Consider the following 12,096-nt stretch of genomic DNA (forward strand, 5'->3'; position numbering starts at 1 on the left):
CCCCCCCCCCCCAAAAAAAAAAAAAAAAAAAAAAAATTAACATCATCCTCTATTCTATTACTCTGTTACTTGCTTTGGAGATAACATGTATATGCTGTGACTGACTTATTGAGTGGAAGATAGTCGCTTCCCATATTTCATGTTCCTCTTGATCTGAAACCATTATTTCGAATGAAAGTGGGGTTTCTTACCTTAAGAAGAAAATCTACCATCAAGTTTGAATTCAACATTCTTGGGCGTATCCAAACGTGTGTTTTAGTTCTTTTGGAATTGTGAATCATGATCATGTGACTTTTACTTGTTTTGTACGGGAAAATGAGCTTGACATGGTTACTAACTTGAACATGGTTTAATCTGGTAAATCACAAGCATAGTTTGATCAATTGGTTAAGAAATACATCTTTTCTAAAAGTCAAATATGTATTTTTTTTTTTTTTTTTTTTTTTTTTTTTTTTTTTTTTGTTTTTTNTGATCAATTTTCAGTAGAAGGTATATATTTTAACTCAAACTTCGTGAATTTGAACAGGGAATTCTTTCTTATTCATTGGGCGAATCAAGGCAGAAAGCATCGCATCCACAGTCTCCAAACGTTGAACTTCGGATTTTACTGCACCAATTTCGGTGTGTTTGATTCAAGTTCCGTTTTCTACTTTTTCTTCTTAAATGAATCTTTTCGTGACTGGATTCTCTCACTTTTCTGTTAATTAGTAGCGTAAATTCATATAAACTTTCTTTCCTCATTTCAAACTCTGAATTCTATAACTTGTGAATCTCATATTTATTCATAGGTGCTATTTCCCAAATGATTTGGTTGTGTACTTTGTATCCATCTATCCATAATTGTGCACATACCATGGGCTACATCTAAGTGTAGATGTATTAGCACACCTAAAAACACTTATTCCGCTTCGTATTCAAATTTCTCAATTAGATTCACCAACACTTGAAAGTACTTTGTAAAGAAGCACTTGTTGAGTGCTTTTGGTGTACTTGATCACTAAGAAAGTACTCAAAAACACTTTTAAAAGTGCAATATGGGTTGGTGAAATCTCGTTAGCAACTGTCGTGAATATTTCTCATGATTGACAATATATTAGACTGGAATGATAGAGTGAACTAGTGGGTTCAGTCGATGACTTTTGTAGTCATGAGATATGTTTAGTTAGTATAAGAATGACATTTTATGCATCATAGAAGCAACTCACGCCCTATAAGTATACTTTCATTTAAATAGTTTGAGAGACAACTAAGGAAAGGTCCCACAGACCAAAGAAAGGGGTTAAAAAGTCATGGTAGAATGATTTAGAAAGTTGAAAATAGACCAAAAACATAACATTACAAAGCATGATAGCATGTGATCTATTGAAGTTGAATGATCACAATCTCTCTCTCTCTCTTTGAAACTTAAATCAAAGTAATTGGATTGAGTTGTGAAGTGGGGGCTACGTGATTACAAATATATCTCATTTGCTTCATATCCTAAGCAACAAATCAAGCCTTAGTTTGTGTCTGTTTTTTTTTTTCTAATTCTAGTTTCAAAGTGAAGGCCAATGTGTTATGTGTGTGCCACTTTTCTTGGTCAAAGTACCTCTTTTTCCTCTCTTAATTGTCAACCTGATCTAATTTTTTTATAGTACGGATTACAGTTCGTGGAGATAGAAAAATTCTAATCTATGGCTTCTTGATCGAAAGTTTGTGTTTATCCGTTGTGCTATAATCAGGTTGGTTTTACCGGACTTAATTGTTTCAAATTTTAAACTAAATGAGTTAAATCGTCACTTCTAGGGACTAAGACATTAATTAACGTAAGTATAAGGACCAAATGTATATTTTGACCTATTCTTTTCTGCCTCTAATTTCAACTATATTTATATTATCGAACTACATTATATGTACAACAAATATGCAAGTATCATATATATAGAAAATTAACAATATTAACAAAAGATAAAAGATCGATTGAATTTATTTAAGGTTAAATTTAAAAAAAAAAAAAAACTATAAAGTTTAAAAAATTTGTAATAAGTCTATATTTTCAATTATATGAATTTTTTTTTAATAAGTCTCTAAATTTTTTAAAATATTTAATATTCATAAACTTTTAATTTCTAATTTTTTTTAAAAAAAATTAACTCATTAAATACATAATTAAACTTTATTTCTACCAAAAATTTAAAAAATTTATTCTACACCATATTAGATACAAAATTAATAATTCAATATCATAATAAATTTTTATCAAAGATCAATCTTAATTTTTTTTTTTTTTTTTTTTTTTTTTTTTTTTTTTTTTTTTTTTTTTTTTATCATTTAAGTTCTTAAAAATAAGAGAAAGTAGGTAAGTAAATATCCACCCACATTTTTTTTACCTTATGTCCCAATTCATAGATTAAAAGTTAAAATATGAACCGACCATTTCATTATTAAATTCAAATTAAAGTAAAGGAAATAGTAAGAGTTGATTAATTAATTATATATAATAATAATAATAATAAAATTAGTTGTTGATATAATTGCAAGGAAAAATAGAAGAAAAACAAAGAGATATGCAATTAATTGAATGATTCAAAGGAGAATGAAGCTTGGGAAGCCGCCCTCGATATTCACGTGCGTCAAAACATTCTTCCCCTAATTTCAACCTACATTCAATCTTCATTATGCATCTCAAAAATTAACCTTATATATATATATATAGATTTTAATTTAAATATATTATTAGGTAATCCCCGAACATGATTGGAGCTTTGAAGCTAGTCTTATCATTCAAAGAATAAAGGGTTTTTTTCGGTAGGTGCAATCGAGCTGAAGCGCACTTCTGTTTTTTCATTTACTGGATTAGTGGAGGGTCCCGTGGTTCTTGTCCCGCCGCATTTTCTGATCCTTTTATTTTAATGCTTTGACACGAAGTTATAGCTTATAGCTAGTTCAGTGTATAAGATGATTGCGTTTTAGCTCACTCAAGCATGTGATGACATTGGTTCAACGACAAGTTCATTCTAATCTTGAATGCAATATAATCACTTAAAACGTCCCATTTCAAACAAATAGGAATTAACTTACAAATATGAAATTGTCCATCTTTTTACTCGATGACCTCATTATAAGAACTCCAAAGTTAAACATATTTGGCTTGAAACAATTCTATATTAGGTGATATCCCATGCATTTTTTATTGAATTTGTGAGTGATTGCCAACTCCAGTGCATTTTTTTTTTTACACAAAATCGAAGCCTTTCCGACCCGATAACTAACCTATAGATCTCTTATATCGATATCGAGACAGGTATTTATAGAAATACTGACATATCGACGTAAATTTAAATACGGGAATATTTAGAGCCTGCTCGGGAAATTGAATTTTTTATTATTATTATTTATTAAAAAAAAAAAGACTAAATGAGGAAATGATTCGTGTATAAATCTGGTCCCACGTGGTACGGAATTAAATGTCCTAATTCAACGGATATAAACTGTGTTATATTGTTAACTGAGACTGATTTTAGTTCGGTTCATTTTCCCTTTATTTATTTATTTATTTATTATTATTATTATTATTTTTACTTTTTTCCTTTTGATTTCCTTTAATAATAATAATAGTAGAAATAATATTTTATTATTTAAATAAAAATTGAGTATAATTCAATCGTAATTATCATGTTTTCTCGGGTAATAGATTTACGATTTAAAATCATGAAATAATCGATCGGGTTAAGACATCATTTCTTCAAATTCATACCTCACTGATACTACAAATATTAGGTTAAATTACAAATTTAGTATCTATCAAACTGCATGCAAGCCGTGGTGGATCGACCGAGAGAAGTATATATTCAACTATAGGCGGTTCGTTACAGGCTTCTCAGGTGATCAATTGGAAGAGATAAAGTTAGAATTTAATCGGTATGATTTTAAAATTTTAAATTTTATTTCTATAGTTTGATAAAATCGTGTAAATAGCTACTAACAGATTGAATGTATGACGATTAAAAGTCACTAACAGATTAAGTACAAAGTAATGTAGCTGACTGGTAATTAGTGGTAGAGATTATTTACGTGATTTTATTAAATAACCGAGATTGAAATTTGAACTTTTGTAATCAAACTTTATTCAAATCGTAAGACCAAACGAGTAATTTAACCTGAAGACTGATTTTCACGTTTTTTGTTGGTTTAAAAGTGTGAAAAGAATCTGTATTTTCGAGAAATGATTGTAGGATGAAATTAATAAGTTGATTCATTATTTTAAACCGGACCCATTTGAATTAAGTGACGATATGCTCGTTGAGCTATGTTCGTGTTAACCGAAATATACAATTGCATTACAAACGTAGTAAACTGAGAAATTTAATAATTTAAATCTTAAATTCGTTCCATTAGTTTGTCTACCGTTCAAATTGGATATGAAATCTTATACTCTGTAATCTAAATCTTATCATAGAAATATCTAGAACAAGAATCAATCGAGGCGTCCTCGTCTAATTAAAATAAATAATAAAACTTAATGAAACTCTTACAAAATTCAAGCTATTATATCATCCATATCGCATACTCGAAAGCACCCGACCCCTCTTCATCATGAACGTTCCACTCAAGAAGGTTCATGTCGTAGACCCGAAGACACTCAACCCTACCCCACTTTGCACCTTCCGTTTGTAAACGCACGGTTTGAAAGAAGAAAAAAAAAATTGAACTTACATCATATTCTCGAAATCAAATTTGACATATAAGATACAAATATTATGAATATGATATAGTTTTAAAGTCACAATAAAACGACAAAAAAAAAAAAAATCTTATCAACATATCTTAATTCACACGTCTAAAATAATAAATAAAATACGGTAATATGAACAAATTTTATCAGAAAAAATTGTTATATTAACATATTATTCTATAAATTTATAAATATAGCGACAAATTGAGCTAAATAAAACATAAAATATTCATGTTCTCGTTCTTGTTCTCGTTCTTGTTCGTATATATTTTAAAAATAAAAAAGAAATTTAATAAACCCAATGAATTTTAATTTAAGCACATGGAATTAGTGCCTAAAATTATGGAATTTCCCAACATTTAAAACATCAAACACAGACACAAGTGGGATCCTTTGATGTCTTCTATAAATAAAGTTTCTTTCATTGTTTTTTTGTCTGTCTATATGATTTGAATCTTCAATTTTTCATCTCAAATTTCTATTTTCCATTTGGTCCCTTCAAACCCACAAGAATTTAAAATAAAAAAAAAAAAGTTATTTATTTATTTATTTATTTTTGGAGTTATGGATGATTCACCAAATTCAATGGCTTCCACTCTTCAGCAAAAGCTTCAGTTCATCCTCCATAATCGCCATGAATGGTGGGCTTATTCAATCTTTTGGATAGCTTCTAAGGATCATCTCACTCAAAATTTGGTTTTTAATTGGAGAGATGGCCATTTTCGAGGCACTAGGGACTTTGTTGCTCGTCCTAGCAAGCCACTTAGTGGCAATGCTCAACTCATTAGTTTCGGGTTCGATGAAGCTGCGGTAGATCAACGAAAACGTACCGATTTCGTTGACTTGGAATGGTATGATTGAATTACTACGAAACCTGGAAGCTCGATTTGAGCTTAAAGGTTTTTTCGTATTAGTAATTGTTTATTCATAGTTTAAGCTAATGAGTTATGATATATTTAATTATAGGTACTATACGTTATCTGTGACACGATTGTTTAACATGACGGATAATGTGGTCGGTCGAGTGTTCGACTCGGGTACGTACGTTTGGTTAACGGCGGACGATGGGTTAGATTTGTATGAATGCGAACGAGTTAAGGAAGCACGTATGAAAGGGATTCAAACGTTGGTTTTTGTTTCAATTTCTGGTGGGGTTCTTGAATTGGGTTCTTCTGAGTTGATTAAACAAGATTGGAGTCTTGCTCAGTTTGCAAAATCGGTTTTTGGATGTGGGTTTGCAAATTTTGCACCATTTCAAGAAAAAAATCAGGAGGAGGGTGGTGGTGGAGGGTTGATTGAAGCACACGCGCCTCCGTGCTCCGCCGTGACGAAGGGAGAGATGGGTAGCAGTGGTGGTGGTGCTGGTGGAGGAGGAGGAGGATCGTCGTCGGATTCTCTCTCTGGTAACTCCGATGGGAATTTCATATCAAACATAGACAATAAGAGAGGGAGGAGACCGACAAAGAGTAAAACAGAGTCCACGCCGCCGGTGAACCATGTGGAGGCAGAGCGGCAGCGGCGGCAGAAGCTGAACCACCGATTCTACGCGCTCCGATCAGTGGTTCCAAACGTATCAAAAATGGACAAAGCTTCCTTATTGGCGGATGCTGTGATATACATCAATGAGCTTAAGTCCAAGGTTCAATCATTGGAGGCCATGCTAGGCGGCGGCCGCGGCGGCGGCGGTAACGGCGGAAGCAGCGGCGGTGGCGGCACGTTGGAGAAGAACTGTGTGATGAACAGCAAGAACAATGTAGAAGTGAAGATTATTGGATCAGAAGCAATGGTGAGAGTTCAATGCAGAGATGAAAATCATCCATCGGCGAGGCTTTTGAATGTTCTAAGAGATTTGGGTCTTCAAATTCATCATGCAAGTTTGTCAAGTGTAAATGATTTGATGCTGCAAGATGTTGTTGTTAGAGTCCCTCAAGGTGTTGTTTTGGGAGAAAAGGCGTTAAGAATCGCCCTACTTCAACGACTTCAATGTTGATTTGATCGTTTAGTTCGTGTTTATCGTTGTAAGTTGGTGTATGCATGTTTTACGTTAGTATTGTTTGAACGATCGAGTTGAGATTCCACTGAAAACCACGATATGTATTAGAAGTTGACCGTTGCAGATCGGTATGTGCATGTTGTAATTCTTGTGTCGGGGAATAATAGAGTACTACGTGTCTAGAAAGTTGGTGAGTCTCACTAGGACATGATTAAAAATGTAATAACATAAGCCCACCGCAAGCAGATATTGTCCTCTTTGAGTTTTCCCTGCTCACTACGAGTAGATATTGTCATATTTGAGTTTTCCCTTCTAGGCTTCTCCTCAAAGTTTTTAAACGGGTTTGTTATGGAGAGGGTCCAACCCTACTCCGACCAGTGCCTCACACTGTCCGGGGACTGACTCTGATACCATTTGTAATAGCCCAAACCCATTGTTAACATATATTGTTCTCTTTGGGCTTTCTCTTTCGGGTTTCCCCTCAAGATTTTAAAACGCGTCTATAAAGGGTTTGAGCTTTCCCCTCGAGGTTTTAAAACGCATCTATAGAGGGTCCATCCCTACTCCAACTAGTGCCTCACACTGTCCAGCAACTGACTCTAATATCATTTGTAACAACCTAAGCCCACCACAAGCAGATATTGTCTTCTTTTTTAGTTTTCTATGCCCACTACTAGAAGATATTGTCATCTGTGAGCTTTTCCTTCCAGACTTTCCCTCAAAGTTTTAAACGGGTCTGTTATGGAGAGGGTCCAGTCCTACACCGACCAGTGCCTCGCACCGTTTGACGACTGACTCTGATACAATTTGTAATAGCCCAAGTCCACTGTTAGCATATATTGTCCTCTTTGGGCCTTCCCTTTCGAGTTTCCCCTCAAGGTTTTAAAACGTGTCTGTAAAGGGTTTGGGCTTTCACCTCGAGGTTTTAAAATGCGTTTGTAGAGGGCCCATCCCTATTCCGACTAGTGCCTCACATTATCCAGTGTCTGACTCTAATACCATTTATAACAACTCAAGCCCACCTCTAGTAGATATTGTCTTTTTTCAACTTTCTTTTATGGGCTTCCCCTGAAGATTTTAAAACGTGTATGTTAAAGAGAGGTTTCCACACCCTTATAATGTTTCGTTCATTTCTTCAACCTGCGGGATCTCACAAAAGATCTTAACCAGACTAGTTACACAAGAAGGTGTCTCCCATCGTGTAAGCTAAGTTCTAGGATTTACTTTGAAAGTTTCTCGACTAGTCAAGAGATAACGATATTTACTCGTACACGAAAGTCTAACGAATCTTGTACTAGTTCTAGCTAATAGAGCAAAACGTACTCAAAGTTAAGTCGTGTTCGGTAAAAATTGAGCTAGTACTTTTGCCCCCATAAACCAGAGGATGTGGCATTTAAAGTGTCACACCCACCACAAATTGCCCATATCCATGCTTCGTACACCACAGCCACAGATTGGCTTCTAACCTCATCTTCATGTAAGTTCTTCAATAATATCTAAATCTTAGCCATCAAGTTCATCAAAACCTCTCGATGATCTCGAATCAATGATATTGTTCACTTCAATGGTCTCAACCGACATGATTGTAACTTCAATTTCATCTAAAGTACCTCATTCCGTTCCCTATATCTCAATGTCTGCCCTATTCTTGCCCACGTCTCTAAAATTGTGAATGGATAGAAACGAGACGATATCAACCACCCAGAACGTGTATCGTATGCATCGTTAGGATATCATATCAAAGCAAAATTTGAAGAGGAAGAATCATATAGTACCATACCACAAATGGTGGTCTTGAAGCTACAAAGCGCCCAATTCTTCACAGCTCCGTGTGAGATTAGGAGTAGAAAAAGGGGGAATGGTCAGAAATTTAGTAGAATTATTCGATGTGGGATTGCGGAGGCTTCTGGTGAGCCAGCGCCATTGGGCCAAAAAACCAAATACAATGATGGGCCATTTGAGAAGGTTTTCATGACACTTTTTGCGAAGAAAATGGAGCGATACGCAAATTCGAAGGAGCAAACGAAGAAGATCGGATGGTGGGATTTTCTTTATGACTACGAACGATTTGTCGATGCTTCAAAAAGGGTAATGCAAGGGAAGAATCGTATGCAACAACAGCTCGTGGTTCGTGAGGTTCTCTTGTCTATGCTCCCTCCCGGCGCTCCGGCTCAGGTCGGCCTGTTTTTCTTTCTATATATTTTCGTCTTCTCCGATCATCGTGTGAACTGAATCGGAAACTGATGATCGCAGTTCAGGAAATTGTTTCCTCCGACGAAATGGGCTTGTGAGTTCAATGCTTCGATAACGGTGCCGTTCTTTCAGTGGCTAGTCGGCCCATCGGAGGTAATTTCATTTCATTGAATCCTTTGTGTTCTGTTGATTTGGATGTTTGTTTGAATTTTTCAATTGAGGAATCAGTTTATGTGCTCTGACTCTGTAGTGTTGATGATCGGTTGTTTATGTGCTATGAACTGCTAGGGATAGTGAGTGATAATTGCTTATGTGCTGCATTCTAGGTGGGTTTGTTGTTGATTTGGGAAGCTTTGTTGTCTGTTGTTTTAGAATCAAGAGTTTTGCCCTGAACTACTTGGTTCTACTAGCTGCATTAGGGTTAGTAGTTGGACAAACTCATGGGTTTGATGGTACCCTAAATTATTCTCCGAACTCGTTGTGAGATCCCACGCTGGTTAGAGAGGGGAACGAAACATTCGGCGTGGAAACTTCTCCCTAGTAGACTTGTTTTAAAATATTGAGGGGAAGCCCAGAAGTGAAAGCCTAAAGAGGACAATATCTTTTAGCGGTGGGCTTGAGTTGTTACAAATGGTATTAGAGTCGGACATTGGGCGGTGCGACAATGAGGACGCTGAGCCTTCAAGGGGTGGATTGTGAGATCCCACATAAGTCGGAGAGAGGAACGAAACATTCCTTATAAAGGTGTGGAAACCTCTCCCTATTAGACGCGTTCTAAAACTTTGAGGGGAAGCCTAGAATGGAAAGCTTGAAAAGGACAATTTCTACTAGCAGTGGGCTTGAGCTGTTGCAAATGGTATCAGAGCTAGATACTGGGCAGTGTGCCAACGAGAACGTTGAGCCTCCAAAGGGGGTGAATTGTGAGATCCCACATTGGTTGGGGAGGGGAACAAAGCATTTCTTATTAGGGTGTGAAAACCTCTCCTTAGCAGACGCGTTCTAAAACCTTGAGTAGAAGTTAAGGAAAGCCCAAAGAGGACAATATTTGCTAGCGGTGAGCTTGGGCTATTACAAATGGTATCAGAGTCAGACGCCAGGCTGTGTGACAACGAAGATGCTGAGCCCCCAAGGGGAGTGGAGCCCAGAAGGGAAAGCTCAAAGAGGACAACATTTGTTAGTGAACTTGGGTTGTTACAAATGGTATTAGAGCCAGACACCGAGCAGTGTGACAATGAGGACGTTGAGCCCCCAAGGGGAGTAGAGCCCAGAAGGGAAAGCCCAAAGAAGACAACATCTACTAGCGGTGGATTTGAGTTGTTACAAATAGTATCAAACAAGACAAATGTGTAAGGTACAAATGCACGAGGCTTTCTAGTCTTCTAAAGTGTTGAGAGCTTGGTTTAAAAGGTTAAAAATCTATTTTAATATCATCTTCTAGCATATAGTAGGGAGAAGTTTCCACACCCTTAGAAAGAATGTTTCGTTCCCCTTCCAACCAATGTGGGATCTCACAATTCACCTCCTTTAGGGGTCCAACGTCCTTGCTAGCACAACGCTTGGTGCCTGACATTAATACCATTTGTAACAGTCCAAGCCCACCGTTAGCGAATATTGTCCTCTTTGGACTTTCCCTTCCAGACTTCCCCTCAAGGTTTTAAAATGCATCTACTAGGGAGAGGTTTCTACACCCTTATAAGGAACGTTTCGTTCCCCTCTCCAACCGATGTAGGATCTCACAATCCACCCCCTTTGGGGTCCCAGCGTCCTCGCTGGCATATTGCTCAATGCCTGGCTCTGATACTATTTGTAACAGCCCAAGCCCACCGCTAACAGATATTGTCCTCTTTAGGCTTTCCCTTCCGAGCTTCCCCTCAAGGTTTTAAAACGCGTCTACTAGGGAGAGGTTTTCACACTTTATAAAGAATGTTTTCTTCCCCTCTTCAACCAATATGAGATCTCACAGTAACTCATTTGCTTAAACTTTTGAGTTCGATTGTTGGATTACAGTGTTATTGGAGCTTTAATATTAGACTACGACGAAATGACTAGAAATTCGATTTTCAGTGATTAAAATCAGTAAGTTTCTAGAGTGCTCCTAATATTCTTATAAGAGGTTTCTATGGTACTTGAAAAGAACAGTATATTTCAGCTGTTGGTTTACTCAACCAGAGCTCCTTGAGTCTCTGAGGGTTTAAGGATGTTAACTGATCCAATGGTGTCGATAATGGGTTACGATGCAGTTGGCTTGAATCCGTGTTTTCGGAACGTGCAATAACTGTCTAACCCTACCATATTTAGTTTCGAAACTCACAAAATTATGATCTTGTTCTTCCTCGTCTGTAGGTTGTGGAAGTGGAGGTAAACGGTATAAAGCAAAGAAGTGGAGTTCATATAAAGAAATGCAGGTATAAACTACATTTTCGCTATAACCAAATTTCTAGTCGATTAAGGAAAACACTCCTTCGTCTGTCTCCATCCATCGATAAGCTAAGACTACGACATGAATGAACACGAATCTGTCCATTCAATTTTCTTTAACGTACTTTTGAATCCCTGTCGAAGGTACCTCGAGAACAGTGGGTGTGTGGGTATGTGTGTGAATATGTGCAAGATACCCACACAAGATTTCTTCACCAACGAATTTGGGCTCCCTCTCACCATGAATCCGAGTATGTATATACTGTTTTACAAGAACATATATATACATATATATGCATTTTCAGTACTGTTTTGTACTGATCAGATTGGATTCAAGGCCTAAAAACCATAATTTGTTCTTGGTTTATCACCTTGTTAGATTTTGAAGACATGAGCTGTGAGATGATATACGGTCAAGTTCCACCGCTGTTCGAAGAGGATCCCGTGTCGAAGCAACCGTGCTACAAGGATATATGTAAGAGGAATCTGTTAGTTCTTGCAATGATCAAGTATGTTCTTGGTTTTTAGCTGATTTGTGTTCTTCATCTGTGTTTGTTTGCTGACAGGTTCCATGTCCAATCCTAGCTCGTCGTTATGTCCTAAATTACTAGCTTAAATGACGTTCTTTCATGGTTTGATTCTGTTCATCACCATGTCTGCATACGTTGTCGGATACATACTGTAGTGTATAGATTCTCTTGCTGTGTTAGAGAGGCAACAATGTTGTTTCTTTGCAAAAACTTTACTATGTTTACTTTTTTTTTTTTTTTTTTTTTTT

At 36.4% G+C, this 12,096-nt stretch overlaps 2 protein-coding genes and 1 pseudogene across 2 annotated transcripts; all 3 read left to right on the forward strand.

The window, feature by feature from the left end:
* The window catches only part of LOC111498780, a 3,697-nt pseudogene extending 2,879 nt beyond the window's left edge, over positions 1-818 (forward strand).
* A 4,433-nt stretch (positions 819-5,251) lies between these two features.
* LOC111498666 (transcription factor MYC2-like) lies at positions 5,252-6,893 on the forward strand. The gene is made up of 2 exons (XM_023149997.1): positions 5,252-5,565; positions 5,681-6,893. Exons 1-2 carry the CDS (start codon positions 5,279-5,281, stop codon positions 6,702-6,704), a joined length of 1,311 nt encoding a protein of 436 aa, XP_023005765.1. The 5' UTR covers positions 5,252-5,278; the 3' UTR covers positions 6,705-6,893.
* A 1,373-nt stretch (positions 6,894-8,266) lies between these two features.
* Positions 8,267-12,083, forward strand: LOC111498565 (beta-carotene isomerase D27, chloroplastic). The gene is made up of 6 exons (XM_023149855.1): positions 8,267-8,882; positions 8,961-9,053; positions 11,244-11,305; positions 11,463-11,569; positions 11,698-11,793; positions 11,885-12,083. Exons 1-6 carry the CDS (start codon positions 8,493-8,495, stop codon positions 11,932-11,934), a joined length of 798 nt encoding a protein of 265 aa, XP_023005623.1. The 5' UTR covers positions 8,267-8,492; the 3' UTR covers positions 11,935-12,083.
* The last annotated feature ends 13 nt before the right edge of the window (positions 12,084-12,096 follow it).

The sequence above is a fragment of the Cucurbita maxima genome, unplaced genomic scaffold, assembly GCF_002738345.1.
Source record: "Cucurbita maxima cultivar Rimu unplaced genomic scaffold, Cmax_1.0 Cma_Scf00025, whole genome shotgun sequence".
In the NCBI taxonomy this organism is placed as follows: Eukaryota; Viridiplantae; Streptophyta; class Magnoliopsida; order Cucurbitales; family Cucurbitaceae; genus Cucurbita; species Cucurbita maxima.